At 39.7% G+C, this 22622-nt stretch overlaps 1 protein-coding gene across 2 annotated transcripts in view; it reads right to left on the minus strand.

Annotated features, from left to right (window-relative positions):
- LOC108706074 (UPF0462 protein C4orf33 homolog) overlaps positions 1-22622 on the minus strand; it is a 54898-nt gene that overhangs the window by 22070 nt on the left and 10206 nt on the right. Inside the window, exons 2-4 of one of the 2 annotated variants that reach the window (XM_041579577.1) lie at positions 5827-5869; positions 3628-3808; positions 1537-1597 (exon numbers count right to left, since the gene is read on the minus strand). In XM_041579577.1, coding sequence (XP_041435511.1) covers positions 1537-1597; positions 3628-3808; positions 5827-5869 — 285 coding nt within the window. The remainder of the gene's footprint in view (positions 1-1536; positions 1598-3627; positions 3809-5826; positions 5870-22622) is intronic. The other variant, XM_018242741.2, reaches the window with a different exon arrangement.

Genomic DNA, 22622 nt, shown 5'->3' on the forward strand with positions numbered 1-22622 from the left:
CTTATATAGGCTCCTGCAGGGGAATTCCCCTACAGGCCAACCTTGGGGGTTGGCACCACTTGTTGGCTGAACTACCACATTGCCAACCATTTACATGATGAAAAATAAAAGTAATTTTTTTACCCCCTTACATGCAAGCTATCCTAAAAGACAGGGTGAATCTTTGCCCCTGATACCAACACTGTGTCCACTGTATTGACACGCTTCATTAATGCAGCCTTTTAGCCAACACACATTCAGATGTTTTCAATCCAAGTGTTTTACGTAACTGTACAGTTCTGTGAGCACATTCAGAGTATTGCATGTGTTTTAGACTGACACATTAGCAATATGCTGGGAATGAACATTCTTCCATTCTATTACTTTGTGCACTATATCAACTTTTACAGAATGAAAAACGGCCTTAACAGAAACGTCAAGTGGAAGAAATATTGCTTCAATGTGTATTTGTTCTACTGTTTGCAGTGAGTATTGAGAGTGGGGAAATAGAGTGTCAAGTAAAGAGATAAATGACAGCAAAGATAGAGACAGAAGTAAGGCTAGAATAAAGGAAAAATAAGAGGGAATAGGACAATGGACAGAAGAGTTACTTAAAGGAGAAGGAAATGCTAAAATTAAATAAGCTTTAACAGAAAGGTATATGTTAATACACCAGTAAACCCTCAAAGTAATGCTGCTCTGAGTGCTCTGACAAAAGAAACACAGCATTTCTTTCCTTCTATTATGTACACATGGGCTTCTGTATCAGACTTCCTGCCTTCAGCTTAAACCCCCAGGGCTAGGGCTTAAGCATGCTCAGTTTGCTCTTCTCTCCCTCCCGCCCTTCCTTTTCCCACCTCCCTGTTGTAATCTGAGCCCAGAGCTATGAGTGAGCAGGAAGAAAATCAAGTAAGAAGTGATATCACACCAAGCTAATATGGCAGCTGCTATACTAAACACAGAGAGAGAGAGCTTCTAGAGCTGTTTAATCAGGTACGCTAAAACATTCTGCAGAATAAATATAGTCTTATAGCTTGCACTATTGTTGCTAATCTATTACAATAAACTACTTCAGTAGCTTTCCTTCTCCTTTAAGGGGAAATTACAGAGTAGAAAGAACTACCCAGGGAATCTATGTCCTACTCATAACTTTTATCATCTTGCCTTAAACATCAACATTTACAAAGGTTGGCTGCAAAAGACATTGCAGTGCTTGTATAAAGTACTGTGTATATGTCATTCAGAGCCTCTCTCAGTAGCAAGATTTAAAGACTTCACGCTCGCTTGTACATCAGCCAACTAAAACATGTCTTAATCCAAAATGCTTCCCTCTTGGCTGAGTTTCACTAAAATAGAGCAATTTTTTCTGACTTACACTGACAAAGGGTCAGGGCTGTCAAAGCTTAACAGTTTATAGAAACTCTGTACATTTACAGTCAGCGTTGTACCTGTTCCTTTGTTAAATGTCTATAGCATTCACAGTTCAGTGCTGTCGCGCTTAAACCATTGTTTTCATCACCTAGAAATGATTTTATACACAGACATAAATGTACTTACGGGCACAGTTCTACTTCCAGATATTGAGTTGTCCCATTGTTCAGAAAAAATGATTCAACCACTGCAAGTCAAAAAAAGAAATGATGTTAAAAGGAGGAGAAAATAGGATTGTACTGGAACTGTGTGTGGCATAAGTATGTTATTTATAGGCAGAGTTTCTCTTTTATTTGTATTAATATGCATGAATGAGAGGCTTATTTATTATAGGTCGGATTTTAGTGGTTTTAGAGGTTTTTGAAACCACGAGTAAACTCACAAACTTTAAAACCACAAATTGAATTTATAAATTGAGTTTTTCGGACAATTCCTATAGAAAAAATCTGAAAACCTCTAAAAGTCAGAATTTTTTATGGTTTTTACACTTAAATGTCAAATTTTCAGAGCTTTTTAGAAATATAGGAAAACCACAAATTTTTCGAGATTCGTGGGAAAAAAAAAATCACAATTCGATAATAAATGGGCCCTGTTGTCTATATCTTCTTACAGCATACATATTTATGTATATTGGAGCTGATACATGAGCAGAAGCCGCCCTATTGCTTGCTTAGATCTAGAGACTTTAGTAGATACAGTGCACTCTAGAAGCCTAGGCCAGTGTTCCAAGAGCCTTGGGAAGAGAAGCCGACAGCTGGGCCTCCAATTTCCCACAACAGGATACCCTTCTCCGGATGTCCCCAGGGAATAACCAACCACAGGAGCCCACAGGTTAACTGAATGAGTTATTGTGGGATATTGCAACTGGTTGTAAGCAGACACCTTATGGGATAGCTGGTGTTTTGTCTGTATATTAGAGGTCATAAGAGCAAAAAAATATGGCACAATAAAGCAGAAAAAAAAAGAAACAGGATTTATACAAAAGCCAAACCATGACCAAATCAAAGGCATGCACTGCTTCACTGTGTAAATTGTTATTCTTGTTTTCAACGTGTTCTCTATGCTAAGAGATTTTCTATTGTTACTCCCTGGACGTCCTTCATTTTCAGAAATTAATATCTTTACAAGTAACCTCAATGACTTTCTTTTTTGTCCAACTTTTTACTCTGAAATCACTCATCACTCCCTCTGATTTATATTTGACTTTTTCTCTTCTACATTCAAACACTCTGTAAATTATGTCACTTTTACACTCATATATTTCACGTCTAATATTTCTAGTCTAATTAAAAGTGCTCCTATCACCTAAAATGATTTTCCCCGTCAGAGGTGCGGATTAACAGAGCCCATGTTTTGTGTAGGGGAAACAATTGTATTTTTCTAAGAAAAATCCTCTCTGGAGCACTCAAGCCTCACCCCAATAGGGAGCACCCAGTGCAGGCAGTTATTTTGGGGCACACTATTGCACATAATGAACAAGTGCCCCAGCTTGTTCATTATGCACATGCATGTTGCATACTGTATATCGGATGCTGTACTCCCACCTACCTACATTGCAAGCATGTGCATAGCAAACAACATGGGGCACTTGCTCATTATGCTTATGCGTGTGACCAAACATGGTCATCCACATTGGGAGTATCCTCCTGATTCAGGGGCCGGAGTGCTGGATTTGGGTTTTTCTAGAAAAATACTATTATATCCCCCCTTCTAGAGTACAAACATTTTTAGGTTTAGCATTTAAACAGTATAAACAAACTGCAGGACTTTCCCATGCTATTATCAAATCCTGGAATTTCTTACTCTTCCTCATCCCATTAAACAAAAATGTATTTTTTTCCAGCATCCATGTCCAGAGTTTCTTCTACAGTTCTTCTACTATCCTTGGAGTCCATTGCTGCTACTTTTTTGCTCCTACTGCCATTCATTTTGCCGAACTACAACTTCAAACACTTCCACTAAATGTATTCCTGCTTAGTCCTTGATCTTCTTTGGTAGTGCAGATAACTCTGAGCAATATGTGTTAAAATCTTATTTCCATTTCCTTTAGATTATAAAATCTGACAACCAGTTCCCAGTTTCCCTTTCAACACCAATGTACATGTTTTGTTGAAAAGTCATCTGATCGCTACTGGAGTTTTATTAATACACACAGCATCGTTAGCCAAAAAATGTAAACAAGGGAAAAAAATAAACAAATACAGTAGGACCCCTTACCTTCAAAGTCCCAAAGACCATTAAATGGTTCCCCAGGCTCACCAGGAGGTGACTTTGGATCATCAAAGAATGGAGCATTAACTTCCATTATCAGTCCTTCCACATGTGGTTTGAAATAGATTGTGACAGCAGAATGCAAAACTGGTATGCTATTCCATGTCGTCCTTATTTCATAAACCAGCTGCGTATGAGGTGTATCACATAGTTATTATTATGCTCAGCAGTTTTTTTCTTTTCTTAGCATTTATCCCAACACTTATTTCATACATTGTATTTCATGTAATCCAAGATTACTATGTTTTTCATCCAGTTAATCACAATGATTTAGGGGCAGATTTATCAAGGGTCAATTAGTTTTTTTAAACTCCCATAAACTCGAAAGTCAACCAATTGCAATTTATTTTAAAAATCGAATAAACTTGGGGGAATACGATCGACCCGCAAATTCAAATCGAATGTCAGGAAGGCTGCTAACAACTCCAAATTGATCCCAGGAGGTCTTCCATAGGCTAAAACAGCAATTTGGCAGTTTAAGGTGGCAAATAGTCGAATTTGAGTTCTCAAAGGGCCAGTGTATGATAAATTTCGAAAATCGAATTTGAAATAAAAATCTAATCAAATTTTAACAATTCCCTAGTCGAATTTGACAGTTTTGGTCATAAAAAAAATAGAAAATTTGAATTTGACGTTCGAAAATTTTCACTTCGACCATTGATAAATCTGTCCCTTAATATAGACTATAGGATATTACAATGTTAAGAAAACAAACAAACCAACCAGAATTTCATTGCATATTAAACAAAACACTCAAAATATTACTCAATTTAAATCGTGTTTCAACTGGGGTCCAGGGCAGCTCCTGCCATGAGGCAAAGTAAGAACCTTTAGCGAGTGTCCATTTATAGGGGCGATTCTGGGCCTGCTGCTGCCCCTTCCGTTCTTACCTTGCCTCATGGCAGGAGTGGCCCTGTCCAGTTACAAAGGGAGGCAAAAAAAGCCTCTTGTAACTTTAAGAGCTGAATTTCTAGGCTTTAACCCAGAAATTCAGCTCCGCTTATGCAGAGAGTGCTATTGCCCACACTACACTAGCGATGCGGCTCTCCTTTGACCCATTCTGACACTGATGTTTTAAGCTCGGAAGGTCGGCATCAGGGCGGCAGCACCCCTAGGATCACTCCTCGTGGGGGTCTGATCAGTGTTTGTGAATTGGTTCATTTTGCTCCATGAAAGGCATGGGCTTGAAATCTTTGGCGGAATGGGTTTAATGATAGGAGAACTCAATCCTAAATATGAATATGGCTATATTTATGTTATACTGTATATTGAATTTATTGAACCAGTTTAGTAAAAATCTTTGGAGATCTTTTCTGCTAAAGGACTGTGTGTCTTGGGCTGGTACAGAAGCCCAGAACACAATGTACATTTCTGCCTGCTTGCTTTAGTTCTCCTTTAACTAGGCCAAGAGCTTTATTTCATTTCCTAAGAAGTACATTTCCCTACCTGCTGGTCAGTAAACATTGGTATATCCATTTTTCATTTTTCATTTTTCATTAAAATGCCCAAAGTTGAAGGTCAGATAAACCTGATGACTGATAAGACTTGTGTTTTGCTGTTCACTGCAACTACTGGGTGTTGAAAAGTAAACTCTCCACAAATTAGAAATTGGTATTAATAGTACATTTGTGCAGGAAACAGACGCCTTACTAGAAGTTTCTGGGATTATATCATGGTCCATTTAGGGATCACAAAAAATCACAAATCTTGTGAAATATATAACTTTTGTACATATGTATTAAATATTATCAGTTCTATCTATACACCTGGGACCCTACCCATGTTTGGACAAATAATTCACTTAAAATTCTGAAACGAATTTGTCCTTTTTGTGTTTGCATTGAAGACTGCATTTTTTGTTCCTTGAGTGGTGATGTCTCCTTTACCCTCAGCCTACAATTATTTACAGTAAGACAGTCTAGAGGGCCCTAAAGGGCTATGCTAAATACAATGAACTCTACATTCAACAATCAACTTTGTTGCCTTTGCATTTAATGCAATCACATAGCAATAGAAACACTACACGTCTACCACAGTCTTAATTTTTGTGTTTTAGCCATAAGAAAGCTAAAAAAAAGAAAGAGAAAATATTTGTAAAAAAAAAAAAAGACCATTAAGTATGTTGATATTAAAAGGATTATTTACCTCACCTGACGGGTGATTCTCAAATTCATTTCCATGAATGTTTCTGTAATCAAAAGCATAAAGTAAATAAAACAGTTTTAGTCTATCATCAGTATCATTTGTTATTCCAAGATGTTTATTGTACTGGATTATAACCTTATTCTTCTGAAGGGAAAGATGGTTGCTGAATAATGACTTAGGTACAATTTTCAGAACATTAAGGGGCAGATTTGAAGTGAAAATTTAAATTTTGAATTCGAATTTCAAATTTAGAAATTATAATTTTCAAGTTTATTTTAGTGTAATTTGACTAGGGAATAGTTAGGGGCAGATTTATCAAGAGTCTAAGTAAAAATTCTAAGTAAAAAAATTAAAATTTCGAGCTATTTTTGTGTACTTCGGCTATCGAACAGGCCAAAATTAGATTAGAATTTGGAAAAAATGTGACTATTCAAATATCGAAATTTATCATGTACTGTTTCTTTAAAACTTCAACTTCGACCATTCGCCATCTAAAACCTGCCAAATTGCTGTTTTAGCCTATGGGGGACCTCCTATAACCTATTTGGAGTTATTTGGTGGACTTTGAAAAATCTAAGTAGATTGAATATGATCTTACATCAATTCGAACTATTCAAATACAGCCTATTCACCCGCAGAAAAAAACGTCTTTTTTTCTTCGAATTTCGAAGTTATGGGAGTTAAAAAAAACTCCCATTACTTCGAAATTCGAATCTTGATTAATCTGCCCCTTAAAATTCGATTTGAGATTTCTAAAATTCTAATTTTAATTCTAATTTTATCATGTACTGGCCCTTTAAGAATTAAAATTCGACTATTCGCCACCTTAAACCTGCTGAATTGCTGTTTTAGCCTATGGGGGACGTCCTTGAATCAATTTGGAGACATCCTGAAAATCTAGGTTTTTTTGGTGAAAAAACTCGAATCGAATTTGATTTAAGTTTCACCCGAATTTGAAAAAAAAATTTTTTACAAAAAATTTCAATTCAAACCTTTGATAAATCTGCCACTAAAACACAGGTGGGAGATGAGATTTTTGCAGAGGTTGAAGGCTTAGTATAATTATTTATTAAGCTTATTGTTATTTTCAGTCTATAAGATGAACGAGTATAACAATATAATATTTTTTTTAAAAATAAATGTACCATTGTCATATTCGACTGTGAATCCTATTTTCTAAGGCTCATTTTAAATTAGTCCTTAGCATTTACTGTATAATCCTTGCAGTTTATAAGTGGCTGGAATGTTACATGGAGAAGCATTAATGCGAAGTGTGGTGTTTATACAAATGGCCTGTAGATGTCACTGTGCTCAAGACATACTATGCATACTTCCTGTCAGCTGTTACTGTTGTGTAATGCCTGCATGAGCCTGCTAATAAAGCACCGTTATACTCTACTCATCCTCGGCTACCCAAAATATAACACAAAGTGTTATCCAATTACTCTTAATGCAGAAAAAATGTATATTTTGGGAAATGTGCCCCACTGTTCTAGCCAGTGGGAATTGACAAGAATTAACCAGCACTGATATGCCTACAACAGATTTCTGAAGCACTCTAAATTGCTTTAAATTGTTATTAAATAACCCCTGACCAACAAAATAATGAACAATAGCATAATTTTACACAGGCGCAACTATATGATTGGGTTAAAAGTATTGAAAAAAAATATTATTATTATTATTTTTGCAATCAAGGCAGCAATCAAAGCATATGAAATAACTCTTTGTAGCCAAGGGCAAAAGGCCATATTTATTTATGAAATATTGAACAGAAAAAAATGGAAATCCAGTTTGCTTTTATATGACCTTGAAATGTACTTTTCATCTTTTTAAAAATATGGCAATTAATCTGCCTGTGCATCAAACATTAAACTTAAATCATCAGCTAAATGAGGCAGGGACTGAATAGCTGTGTACGCCACTATGTATAATTAGTAACAGTATATACGATTCTAACCGTAATGATAATCCATCTGCAGATACTACCTCTGTTAATGATCTCTGGTGCTAAGTCAAGGGACCGACACACTATTTAGTAGAGAAGATCAAATGGAGGTATGTCACCCCATTTATTTATCTGGTTATAAGCACCTTTTATAGATAGAGGAATAAAAGTTAAACCCTGAAAAATTAAATGTGTTTATTCTTTACAACTTTCTCTGTGCCTTTACTATGCACCTGATTTATTTGACTCATTCCCCATAATCCGGATTTGGCATGCAGGAAACAAGGCTTAACACATGCAAATAAAACAATGGAGTCCTGTTAATGTTTAAATACTTTAAATTATATCTATAGGCTGTTGGCATTGGAAGGTGACTCTTCTCCAACCTCACAAAGTGTAAAGGCTGCATAAGAGTCTATCTTGTTAGGAGTGAGGCTTTGCAGTATATCAGTAGAAAAGTGCACGAAAATAAAACCTACATTTCAACTGTTTTACGATCATATTTTATTTCTCTGTACACCAAGAGCAGAGGAAATATAATAAAAATGTGCAACGCTCTAGGCTAAGTACACCAAAGTATCCAATCAGGTAAGATTTTATGATCTGCTGTTTGAGAGCAAACATTTGATTGAAGGGAGTTAAAAAAATAAATATATATATATTGTATTTTGTAGGAATTTTTGCATGTTACTAAATGTTTTAAATCATTCAAACGTAAGTGTCCTTTTAGCCTAGAGAAAACCCACACAAAATTGAGAAGATCACATAAACTCCACTCGTAGTAGATAATGCCAATGGTTAGCCCTTACGGGTATTTTCATTTAGCTGTTTAAAATGAAAATCTGCGAAAAAATGGTGTAAAAAGCTGCCATGCGAATGCCAGATTTGAAGCTATTATTTTACACTGCTTCTGGCAAAAGTCACTCTAAAAGCCTCCATACATGGGCCGAAAAAAGCTCTCAACAGGCCGAAATGGCAGCTTATTGGCCCGTGTGTGGGGCTTCCTTGAATGATATCTGGTCTTAAATCGGCCAGATCTCGATCGGGCAGGTTAAAAAATACCGTCAGATTGCGGCCGCATCTGTGCGTCTATGCGGTCCTGCGATCCAACCGCCCGTATCGGATCCATTCTGTTCCGAACTTTGGGCCCTAGGCTGGCAATCTGTGGCTTCTGGCAAATGAAGAGCTGCTATAAGGTGCCATAGAAAGTCAGTATTTCATGAGCTGGTGGTGGCTGATTGGGCCTCTGTGTGCCTGAAATGCCAGGGCCTATTTTAATTCTTAGTCTGTACCTGGCCCTAGGGCCCACGATCGGATCAACCCAATATCGCCCACTTCAATGTAGGCATATCGGGGAGAGATCCGCTCGTTTGGCGTCATCACCAAACGAGCGGATCTTTATGTCTATGGCCACCTTAAGAAAAAGTAACCCTTTAAGTGCTGGTAAACAAGAAACATGGCATAGATCAAATTAAAAAAACATGTTTGGTGCTATGGAACTTTCATGCCAGCATTGTAGATTATATTGCGTGTGGCACTGAAAAGGTTAAAGACAAGATCCCAATGTGCTATGGTACCATTTTGCTATCATTCTGCTCAGTGACAATTTCATTTTATTTTCCACAAAGTTCAGGTAGAGGATTCTGGGCCACAAATCATGAGCAGAAATACTCAACATTTTATAAATTGCTTGGCAGCTTCCACACCTGTGATTAAATATACATTTCCTGTATTATTACATGAAATAAGAGAATAGTCAAATGGATTATTCCTGATTCCGAAGCTATTGACTGCTACAGATTATGAGCCAAGATTTTATATCAAGCTAATGCAGGCTGTGTTTGTTTTTCTATGCAATGGATCAGCTTGAAACCGGAGGTGGGGGAGGGGGAGCATTGGGGAGGGATAGTTGATAAAAGAGGATATCATTTTTATTTTTTTATTTATTATATAAAAAAAGCCAATAACTAGGTTGAGCTGACATATTTTTGACACATACAAGAGATTTCTGTGCAACTCCTAGAATTGCATTATTATGCAGCTGCTATAGCAAGTACGTTTTAAAACCAGAAAAAAATAAATGTACAAGAAATTAAGAGAGATTATTAGACGTAAGAGAAATTATTTCATTGAGCTGCTTCTTCCACCTAGTGGCAAGGATATGTATTAAACGTCACTTTAGTAAACACTGGTTCGATCAATACTTTGAAATATCAGACATCGTCCACTCAGAATTGGTTGTTTTTAATTAAAAAAAACACATATACAAGCTGGTCTGTTTTGCCCATTTAATGTTATCATCAATATTCCAATGATTTTGCCATTTTTTGGTGGTTTGCACAAAGCACCTTCTACGTATAAAGGAAAAGGTCCAGCGTGAACTGTTTCACACAGCAGCCTGTGATGTGATCACATTTGGCAGCTCCCAGCAGCATGACAATCGGATCCAACAGAATTTGGATGTGACTGACAATCACATCATGCAGTTGCTTGGGATTTTAAAGCAAGTTACCCAGATCCAGTTTTCAAAGAGAGAAAATAAATACAGCTTTCTGTGGAAATCTCGTCCTTCCAGTTGGCTTCATAGAGGTAAATATGAAAATTGTTGGTCTGACAGCTCCAGTTAGACCAAAGTTTCAGCCTGCTATAAACAATCCCAACATTTGCAGCAGCTTCAAATGTAGTTCTTTGATGTGACATGACACATTCAGTACTAACTCAAGCAGCTCTTATTAAAAAACAGAAATGTCACTAATATAAAAGCACCCACAATGTAGTGGATTCTTCATATATACTTCATATATTAAAATACAAATGGCCTTTATTGTTATATTTAACAATATATATGCACATATATCTAACATTTCAGTTCAAACAGCCCACCCATGATGTTCGTCAGGAGTGCATTACATACTGCTGACTTGTGCAGGAATGAACCAATTAAAGCTTGTGTAATCTGTCACTGACTCACAGCATGAGTGTGTTGAGTGCAGCTCGGGAGGCTGAGAAACAGACAAATAAATCATTACGTATACAAATAAATGTACGACAAAAAAGTAATAGAGACTATTTGTGAAACACAAAATGTCAAGCATCAGTTACATAGTTAAATATATATACCCATACCTATACTAACTATAGTATCACAATAGCCTTTGATATTATGTCTGTCCAAAAAATCATCAAAGCCATTCTTAAAGGCATTAACTGAATCAGCCATCACAACATCACCCGGCAGTGCATTCCACAACCTCACTGTCCTGACTGTGAAGAACCCCCTACGTTGCTTCAAATGAAAGTTCTTTTCTTCTAGTCTAAAGGGGTGGCCTCTGGTACGGTGATCCACTTTATGGGTAAAAAGGTCCCCTGCTATTTGTCTATAATGTCCTCTAATGTACTTGTAAAGTGTAATCATGTCCCCGCCTTTTTTCCGGAGAAAACAACACCAACCTTGACAGTCTACCCTCATAATTTAATTCTTCCATCCCTCTAACCAATTTAGTTGCACGTCTCTGAACTCTCTCCAGCTCATTTATATCCCTCTTAAGGACTGGAGTCCAAAACTGCACTGCATACTCCAGATGAGGCCTCACCAGGGTCCTATAAAGAGGCATAATTATGTTTTCATCCCTTGAGTTAATGCCCTTTTAATGCAAGACAGAACTTTATTTGCTTTAGTAGCCACAGAATGACACTGTCCAGAATTAGACAACTTGTTATATACAAAAATCCCATAGATCCTTCTCATTTAAGGAAACTCCATTTGGTGTATAACTTGCATTTATATTATTTTTTGCCAAAGTGAATAACCTTGCATTTATCAACATTAAACCTCATTTTCCAGTTTGCTGCCCAGTTTTCCAACTTAGACAAATCACTCTGCAAAGTGGCAGCATCCTGCATGGAACATATAGTTCTGCAATATTTAGTATCATCTGCAAAAATATAAACAGTACTTTCAATGCCCACCTCCAGGTCATTAATAAACAAGTTGAAAAGCAAGGGACCTAGTACAGTGCCCTGCGGTAGGGATGTAGCGAACGTCGGAAAAAAAGTTCGCGAACATATTCGCGAACTTGCGCAAAAATGCGAGCGGTTCGCGAACGGTTCGCGAACCCCATAGACTTCAATGGGAAGGCGAACTTTAACATCTAGAAAAGACATTTCTGGCCAGAAAAATGATTTTAAAGTTGTTTAAAGGGTGCAACGACCTGGACAGTGGCATGCCAGAGGGGGATCAAGGGCAAAAATGTATCTGAAAAATCTGCCTGTGTGTGCTTGGAAGAGATAGTGTAGGGGGAGAGCTGTTAGTGATTTCAGGGACAGATGATAGTAAGCTTGCTGGCTAGTAATCTGCTTGATACTGCTCTGTATTGGAGGGACAGAAGTCTGCAGGGATTTGAGGGACATTTTATCTTAGGTAGCTTTGCTGGCTAGTAATCTACTGTTCTCTTTAAACAACTGCCATACGTTGACCTTGTAGGCATTGTTTGCCCAGTTTTTTTGGACGCAGCCACTGAAGCACAGTTGCCAGAAAAAATATGCCATATAAATGCTGAAAATAGTCATTTTTTTGGTCGCAGCCACTGAAGCACAGTTGCCAGAAAAATTATGCCATATAAATGCTGAAAATATAAATTTTTTTGGTTGCAGCCACTGAAGCACAGAGGCCAGAAAAATTATGCCATATAAATGCTGAAAATATAAATTTTTTTGGTTGCAGCCACTGAAGCACAGTTGACAGAAAAATTATGCCATATAAATGCTGAAAATATAATTTTTTTTGGTTGCAGCCACTGAAGCACAGAGGCCAGAAAAATTATGCCATATAAATGCAGAAAATATGCATTTTTTTGGTTGCAGCCACTGAAGCACAGAGGCCAGAAAAATTATGCCATATAAATGCAGAAAATATGCATTTTTTTGGACGCAGCCACTGAAGCACAGAGGCCAGAAAAATTATGCCATATAAATGCAGAAAATATGCATTTTTTTGGTTGCAGCCACTGAAGCACAGTTGCCAGAAAAAATATGCCATATAAATGCTGAAAATAGTCATTTTTTGCCATACGTTGACCTTGTAGACATTGTTTGCCCAGTTTTTTTGGTTGCAGCCACTGAAGCACAGAGGCCAGAAAAAATTAAACCAGTAGGGTTTGCACCCTAGTTTGTAACGGTGGCGGAGGGAGGAGGAGGACGCTAAAGGACAGCTGTGTGTGGAGTCATGAGGCTTGAAGAGAAGGACAGCTGCATAGAAGTCAGAACAAGTCTTCCGGCGTGCAGTAACCCTCCGAGATCCACCCCTCATTCATTTTAATAAAGGTCAGGTAATCGACACTTTTGTGACCTAGGCGAGTTCTCTTCTCAGTTACAATCCCTCCTGCTGCACTGAAGGTCCTTTCTGAGAGCACACTTGAGGCTGGGCAAGACAAGAGGTTCATGGCAAATTGTGACAGCTCTGGCCACAGATCAAGCCTGCGCACCCAGTAGTCCAGGGGTTCATCGCTCCTCAGAGTGTCGATATCTGCAGTTAATGCCAGGTAGTCTGCTACCTGCCGGTCGAGGCGTTCTTTGAGGGTGGATCCAGAAGGGTTGTGGCGCTGCCTTGGACAGAAAAACATTTGCATGTCTGACGTTACAGACTGGCCAAAGGGCTTTGTCCTTGCAGGTGTGCTCGTGGCAGGATTACTGGCACCTCTGCCCCTGGAATGTTGATGAGTTCCTGAAGTGACATCACCCTTAAAAGCATTGTACAACATGTTTTGCAGGCTGGTTTGTAAATGCCGCATCTTTTCGGACTTGTGGTATGTTGGTAACATTTCTGACACTTTATGCTTGTACCGAGGGTCTAGTAGCGTTGCGACCCAGTACAGGTCCTTCTCCTTAAGCCTCTTGATACGGGGGTCCTTCAACAGGCATGACAGCATGAAAGACCCCATTCTCACAAGGTTGGATGCAGAGCTATCCATCTCCGCTTCCTCATTATCAAGGACTGCATCATCCACGGTCTCCTCCCCCCAGCCACGTACAAGACCAGGGGTCCCCAAAAGGTCACCACTAGCCCCCTGGGAAGCCTGCTCCTGTTGGTCCTCCTCCTCCTCCTCCACAAAGCCACCTTCCTCCTCTGACTCCACTTCTGGCACCTCTCCCTGCGTTGCAGCAGGTGCCTGGGTTCGTTCTGGTGATTCCGACCAGAAATCGTGCGCTTCCAGCTCCTCGTCACGCTGGTCTACAGCCTCATCTGTCACTCGTCGCACGGCACGCTCCAGGAATAAAGCGAAGGGTATTAGGTTGCTGATGGTGCCTTCGGTGCGACTGACCATATTTGTCACCTCTTCAAAAGGTCGCATGAGCCTGCAGGCATCGCGCATAAGCACCCAGTAACGGGGGAAAAAAATCCCCAGCTGTGCAGATCCAGTCCTACCACCCAGTTCAAAAAGGTACTCGTTGACGGCCCTTTGTTGTTGCAGCAGACGTTCCAACATAAGGAGCGTTGAATTCCAGCGAGTCTGGCTGTCAGAAATCAAATGCCTGACTGGCATGTTGTAGCGCTGCTGAATGTCAGCAAGGCGTGCCATGGCTGTGTAGGAACGCCTGAAATGGGCCGACACCTTTCTGGACTGGGTGAGAACGTCCTGGAATCCTGGGTACTTGGAGACAAAACGTTGGACTATTAAATTTAACACATGTGCCATGCAGGGCACATGTGTTAAATTGCCTAGTCTCAACGCTGCCAACAGATTGCTTCCATTGTCACACACCACTTTTCCGATCTGCAGTTGGTGTGGGGTCAGCCACCGATCGGCCTGTGACTGCAGAGATGACAGGAGTACAGATCCGGTATGGTTTTTGCTTTCCAGGCACGTCATCCCCAAGACAGCGTGACAACGGCGTACCTGGCACGTCGAATAGCCTAGGGGGAGCTGGGGGTGCACAGGTGTGGAGGAGGAGAAGGAGGACCCAGCAGCAGAGTAAGAAGAAGAAGAAGACGAGGTAGAGAGCGATGGAGGAGTAGAGGTGGTGGCAGAACCGCGTGCAATCCGTGGCGGTGACACCAACTCCACTGTTGTTGTTGAGCTACCCATTCCCTGCTTCCCAGCCATTACCAAGTTCACCCAGTGGGCAGTGTAGGTGACATACCTGCCCTGACCATGCTTGGAGGACCATGCGTCAGTAGTCATATGGACCTTTGGCCCAACACTAAGTGACAGAGATGCGGTAACTTGGCTCTGCACATGTTGGTACAGGTGTGGTATTCCCTTTTTAGAAAAAAAATTGCGGCTGGGTACCTTCCACTGCGGTGTCCCAATTGCTACAAATTTGCGGAAGGCCTCAGAGTCCACCAGCTGGTATGGTAAAAGCTGGCGGGCTAAGAGTGCAGACAAGCCAGCTGTCAGACGCCGGGCAAGGGGGTGACAGTCAGACATTGGCTTCTTACGCTCAAACATGGCCTTCACAGAAACTTGGCTGGTGGCAGATGACTGGGAATGGGAACAGGTGGTCAAGGTGGAAGGCGGAGTGGAGGGTGGTTCAGACGGGTCAAGGAGAGCAGAGGTAGAGCAGTAAGATGCTGGACCAGAAGGAGTGTGGCTTTTAGTTTGCCTGTTGCCTTTGAGGTGTTGCTCCCAAAGTGCTTTGTGCTTGCCGCTCATGTGCCTTCGCATAGAAGTTGTACCTATGTGGCTGTTGGGCTTACCAAGGCTCAGTTTCTGACTGCACTCATTGCAAATTACAATGCTTTTGTCAGAGGCACACACATTAAAAAAATCCCACACTGCTGACTTTTTGGAAGTGTGCGATCTGGCGGTAACAGTAGAAGTTGGCGGAGTTGGCGGTATTGGCGGCAATGGCGGGTGCGTTGGCCGGCTGAACACAGGTGCCGATACATGTTGTTGCCCTACTGATCCCTGCGGGCTGTCCTCCCTGCTTCTTCTAAGTCTTATTCTCCTACTGCCTCTCTGACTCTCCGTCTCTCCATCTGAACTACCCTCCTCTTGCTCTCTTCTACTAGGCACCCACAAAACATCAATCTCCTCATCATCATTCTCCTCAGATGCATCAATTTCTTCTGACACATCACAGAAGGAAGCAGCAGCGGGGACCTCCTCCTCATCACTCATTATGTCCATCTCTATCGTGTTCTCTGCCAGAATTAAATCTGGTGTAAGGTCCTCATCTCCTTCATCTTCTTCTGGCAATAATGGTTGCGCATTACTCAGTTCAAGAAACTCATTGGAAAATAACTCCTCTGACCCCAGTGAAGAAGGGGCACCGGTGGTGGAGGAAGTGTTACGTGGGGTGGCCATAGCAGTGGAGGATGAGGAGGATGTTGTGGTAAAGTTAGAAACGGTAGAGGATGGGGTGTGCTGTGTAAGCCAGTCAACTACCTCTTCAGCATTTTGGGAGTTCAGGGTCATTGGCTTTTTAAAACTGGGCAATTTGCTAGGGCCACAGGATTGCATAGCAGCACGGCCCCTAGCACGGCCTCTGCGTGGCGGCCTGCCTTTGCCTGGCATTATTTTTAAAAAAACAACAACAACAACAAAAACTCAGTTGGTTTTTCTGGAAACGATAATACACACAGCTAGATGGCGGGTTGAAGAAAACACTGTGCAAATAATGCCTACAAGGTCAACGTATACACTACTACAGCGGTGGATACGGATTACGTAAAATATATGAATGCTGCTTGAAAAAAAGTAACTCAAGTGGTTTTTCTAGAGACGATAATATTATCAATATTTAGACAAAATGTGAACAAGCTCACACAGCTCGATGGCGGGTTGAAGAAAACAGTGTGCAAATAATGCCTACAAGGTCAACGTATACACTACTACAGCGGTGGATACGGATTACGTAAAATATATGAATGCTGCTTGAAAAAAAGTAACTCAAGTGGTTTTTCTAGAGACGATAATATTATCAATATTTAGACAAAATGTGAACAAGCTCACACAGCTCGATGGCGGGTTGAAGAAAACAGTGTGCAAATAATGCCTACAAGGCCAACGTATACACTACTACAGCGGTGGATACGGATTACGTAAAATATATGAATGCTGCTTGAAAAAAAGTAACTCAAGTGGTTTTTCTAGAGACGATAATATTATCAATATTTAGACAAAATGTGAACAAGCTCACACAGCTCGATGGCGGGTTGAAGAAAACAGTGTGCAAATAATGCCTACAAGGTCAACGTATACACTACTACAGCGGTGGATACGGATTACGTAAAATATATGAATGCTGCTTGAAAAAAGTGACTCCGGTGTTTTTTCTGGAGACGGTAATATTATGGATATTTAGACAGAATGTGAACAAGGTCACACAGCTCGATGGCGGGTTGAAGAAAACAGTGTGCAAATAATGCCTACAAGGCCAACGTATACACTACTACAGCGGTGGATACGGATTACGTAAAATATATGAATGCTGCTTGAAAAAAGTGACTCCGGTGTTTTTTCTGGAGACGGTAATATTATGGATATTTAGACAGAATGTGAACAAGGTCACACAGCTCGATGGCGGGTTGAAGAAAACAGTGTGCAAATAATGCCTACAAGGCCAACGTATACACTACTACAGCGGTGGATACGGATTACGTAAAATATATGAATGCTGCTTGAAAAAAGTGACTCCGGTGTTTTTTCTGGAGACGGTAATATTATGGATATTTAGACAGAATGTGAACAAGGTCACACAGCTCGATGGCGGGTTGAAGAAAACAGTGTGCAAATAATGCCTACAAGGCCAACGTATACACTACTACAGCGGTGGATACGGATTACGTAAAATATATGAATGCTGCTTGAAAAAAGTGACTCCGGTGTTTTTTCTGGAGACGGTAATATTATGGATATTTAGACAGAATGTGAACAAGGTCACACAGCTCGATGGCGGGTTGAAGAAAACAGTGTGCAAATAATGCCTACAAGGCCAACGTATACACTACTACAGCGGTGGATACGGATTACGTAAAATATATTATGGCTGCTTGAAAAAAGTGACTCCGGTGTTTTTTCTGGAGACGGTAATATTATGGATATTTAGACAGAATGTGAACAAGGTCACACAGCTCGATGGCGGGTTGAAGAAAACAGTGTGCAAATAATGCCTACAAGGCCAACGTATACACTACTACAGCGGTGGATACGGATTACGTAAAATATATTATGGCTGCTTGAAAAAAGTGACTCCGGTGTTTTTTCTGGAGACGGTAATATTATGGATATTTAGACAGAATGTGAACAAGGTCACACAGCTCGATGGCGGGTTGAAGAAAACAGTGTGCAAATAATGCCTACAGGGCAAATAATGCCTAAAAGGTCAACTTATACACTACTACAGCGGTAGTAAAATAAAAAAAAGTAAAATAAAAAAAAAATGAATATTAAAAAAAAAAATTAAAGTTGGTGCTGCTGAACTACTAGGAGCAGCAGATTAGCACACCAGTCCCACTCCCCAACACTGCTAGACTAATAGCACTGGGCTCTTATAGTAGTAGTAGTAGTAGTAGTAGTAAAACAACAAAAAAATAAATAAAAGCAGTCCTTACAAGGACTACTGTTATTGCAGCAGTCAGCAGATGAGATCAGAAGCAGGACAGCTGCCCACTGCAGCTACATACAGAGCACTGCAGTAGAAGGTAGATTACTAGCCAGCAAAGCTACCTAAGCTTAAATGTCCCTCAAACCCCTGCAGACTTCTGTCCCTCCAATAACAGAGCAGTATCAAAACGATTACTAGCCAGCAAACTTTCAACTGTCCCTGAAATCACTAACAGGCAGCAGCTCTCTCCCTACACTATCTCTTCAGCACACACAGGCAGAGTGAAAAAACGCTGCAGGGCTTCGGTTTTTATAGGGAAGGGGAGTGGTCCAGGGGAGAGCTTCCTGATTGGCTGCCATGTACCTGCTGGTCTGGGGTGAGAGGGCAAAAAAAAGCGCCAACAATGGCGAACCCAAAATGGCGAACGTCGCGCGACGTTCGCGAACTTCCGGCGAGCGCGAACACCCGATGTTCGCGCGAACAAGTTCGCCGGCGAACAGTTCGCGACATCTCTACCCTGCGGTACTCCACTAACAACACTGGTCCAATTAGAAAATGTTCCATTTACCACCACTCTTTGTAGTCTATCTTTTAGCCAGTTCTCTATCCAGGTACAAATACTATGTTCCAGGCCAACATTCCTTAACCAGTAACCTTTTGTGTGGCACTGTATCAAATGCTTTAGCTAAGCTTAAGTAAATCACATCCACTGTCATCCCAGAATCAAGGTCTCTACTTACCTTCTCATAAAAAGAAATTAAGTTAGTCTGGCAAGATCTATTACGCATAAAAACACTCATAGTATTATGATTTGCTATAAAGTCCAGTATCTTATCCTTTATTAACCCTTGAAAAAGCTTTCCTACCACTGATGTCGGACTAACTGGCCTATAGTTTTGAGGCTGAGAACTGGATCCTTTTTTGAATAGAGGCACCACATTAGCAATTTGCCAGTCTCTCGGCACTATGCCAGACCTCAATGAATCCTGAAAAATTAAGTAAAGAGGTTTGGCCTCTTTTGGACTTTTGGTAATCTTAACATGTTCTAGTCTCTTTTGAAATTCCTCATGTGTGAACCATGCAACATTAGTTGTATTACTAGAATTGGGACTACTAAGAAGGAAACCTTCATTAACAGGTTCCTCATTTGTGTAGACAGACGAAAAATATGAGAATATGAATCTATATTTTGTTTTCATCAACCAACTGACCCCCCTCTGATATTAAAGGTCCCAACCCCATCCTGCTTTATTTTTTTACTATTAACATATTTAAAAAATTATTTTGGATTCTTTTTACTGCTTGCTGCATTATCCTTTTCCATATCAATTTTAGCTTGCCTTATAGCTTCTTTGCATGATTTATTGGCCTCCTTGTACCGTATAAATGATTCGGCTGTCCCAGCTAACTTGAATGCCTTGAAAGCAGATCTTTTCTTACCCACCTCAACACCAACACTTCTATTGAACCAAAAAGGTTTTGCTTTGCAACGTCGTTTCTTGCTTACAAGGGGAATATACTGACAAGTATATTATTAAGCAACATTTTAAAGACTTCCCATTTTTGTTCTGTGTTTAACAGTGTGAAAAGCATTTCCCACTTAATATTTTGCAGAGATGCCCTTATACTGTCAAAGTTTGCACGTCTGAAATTTTGTGTTTTAGTTACTCCCTTATAGAATTGCTTCTGCAACAGAATCTCAAAGGAGACCATGTTATGATCACTATTCCCTAAATGCTCACCCACACAAATGCCAGAGATGACTTGAGTATTATTAGTTATTACACGGTCCAAAAGTGAGTTATTCCTAGTAGGTTCTTGAACGAGCTGGAATAAAAAGTTGTCATTCAGCAGATTTACAAACCTACTAGCTTTTTCTGTCTTGGCAACCCCATTACCCATTTTACATGATTTTTTCCTGGTCCCCTGAAAAATGTAAAATGGGGGTTCTACTGTACTCAAGAGATGCTGCTGAGAAAGGTATCAACTAAATGTCGCAAAATTTTAACAGTTCAGAGTCTGCACCTGAATTACTGAGCTGCCAGACTCAAACACCACAGACAGGAACATTCAAATTTAAATTAGATTTTGGAAAAACAGTAAAAAAATAAATAATGGAAAGTAAATGAAAAAAGTCTTTATTTCTGGGGAACAATCTGAAAACAACTGGAAAAAAGTGTTTGGAAGCTGAACACCTTTTAGACATTTAATTACTAATTATTGAATGCAGTCTAAATCTTAAGAATTGTAACACCAATGAACCTCATAATTATGTATTTCTTAATGTAGGAGAAACACACTATCTATACACTAGCTATAGTAAGCTGAAGATCTTTTCCCTACATACAGTCGTATGAAAAAGTTTTGAAACCCCTCTTAATTCTTTGTAGTTTTGTTTATCATTGGTTGAGCTTTCAAAGTAGCAACTTCCTTTTAATATATAATATGCCTTATGGAAAAATTTGTATTTCAGCAGTGACATAAAGTTTATTTTATTAACAGAAAATATGAAACATACATCATAACAAAATTAGACAGGTGCATACATTTGGGCACCCTAACAGAGATATTACATCAATTCTTAATTGAGCCTCCTTTTGCAAATGTAACAGCCTCTAGATGCCTCCTGTAGCCTTTGATGGTGGTAATTTTGACCATTAGTCCATACAAAATCTCTCCAGTTCAGTTAAATTTGTTGGCTGCCGAGCATGGACAGCCTGCTTCAAATCATCCCATAGATTTTCCATGATATTCAGGTCGGGGGACTGTGATGGCCATTCCAGAATATTGTACTTCTCCCTCTGCATAAATACCTTTATAGATTTTGAAGTGTGTTTAGGGTCATTGTCTTGTTGGAATATCCAACCCCTGCGTAACTTCAACTTTGTGACTGATGCTTGAACATTATCCTGAAGAATTTGTTACTATTGGGTTGAATTTATCCGACCCTTGACTTTTAAGTCCCTGAACTAGCCACACAGTTCCACAGCACATTTGATCTCAGCTGTCTGTTCACTTGCATGGTATTTTAGTGGCATGCAGTAGGTAGCAGGTGTTTTTCTTGAAATGCGTTGTTCTTCTTCCGCCATGCAAATCGCTTTTCGTTATGACCAAATAACTAAATTTTTGTCTCATCAGTCCAAAGCACTTTGTTCCAAAATGACTGTGGCTTGTCTAAATGAGCTTTTTCATACAACAAGCGACTCTGTTTGTGGCGTTAGCGCAGAAAGGGCTTTTTTTCTCATCACCCTGCCACACAGATGTTCTTTGTGCAAATTGGGTTGAATTGTAGAACGATGTACAGATACACCACCTGCAGCAGGTCTTTGGAGGTGATCTTTGGGTTATCTGGAACCATTCTCACAATCCTCTGCATATGCTGCTCCTGTATTTTTCTTGGCCTGCCAGACCTGGGTTTTACAGTAACTTCCATTTCCTGAATACATTCTTTACAGTTGAAACTGACAGTTTAAACCTCTTAGATAGCTTTTTGTAGCCTTCCCCTAAACCATGATACTCAACAATCTTTGCTTTGAGATTTGCTTTGAGGATCTCTTGCTGTCACTCTTCAGAGGAGAGTCGAACAGAAGCACAACTTGCAATTGGCCACCTTAAATTCCTTTTCTGATGATTGGACACACTTGCCTATGAAGTTCAAGGCTTAACGAGCTAATCCAACCAATTTGGTGTTGCCAGTGACCAGTATTGAGCAGTTACATGCATACATCTTAACAAAATTACAAGGGTATCCACATTTTTGCACAGCCAGTTTTTCACATTTGATTTAATTACATACAACTGAATACTGTTTCACTAAAAATCTTTGTTCAGAAAACACCCCAGTACTCAGATGTTCCTGAGAAATAAAAGATATAACTGTTATCTTTTTTATTGAAAGTGGAGTAAATTATTATGCAGGCTGAGAGGGGTTCCCAAACTTTTTTATATGTCTGTATGCAATGAAACATAGTTGATGTGTACAATGATGCCTAATAAAGTATACTGTCCATGAACAACACAAGGCACATATGTATTTATTAACTGTTATGAAAACAGTTTTATTTAATTTATTATACAAAGTTCAAACAAAAGTGACAATAAATTCCTCTAATTACAAGGACACCAGCTAAAATTTTGTTTTCTGGGCCATGTAATAACAAGTTCATCTTTGGAGAATGCATTTTTCATGCCTTGTTCCTGCATAATAAAATAACTAATATTTTAAACTTTTAGGGGCCCATTTGCTTAGTTCAAGTGAAGGAAAAGAGGAAAAAAAGTTTGAATTTCGAATGGTCGAATA

This window comes from Xenopus laevis, chromosome 1S (assembly GCF_017654675.1).
Source record: "Xenopus laevis strain J_2021 chromosome 1S, Xenopus_laevis_v10.1, whole genome shotgun sequence".
Classification (NCBI taxonomy): domain Eukaryota; kingdom Metazoa; phylum Chordata; class Amphibia; order Anura; family Pipidae; genus Xenopus; species Xenopus laevis.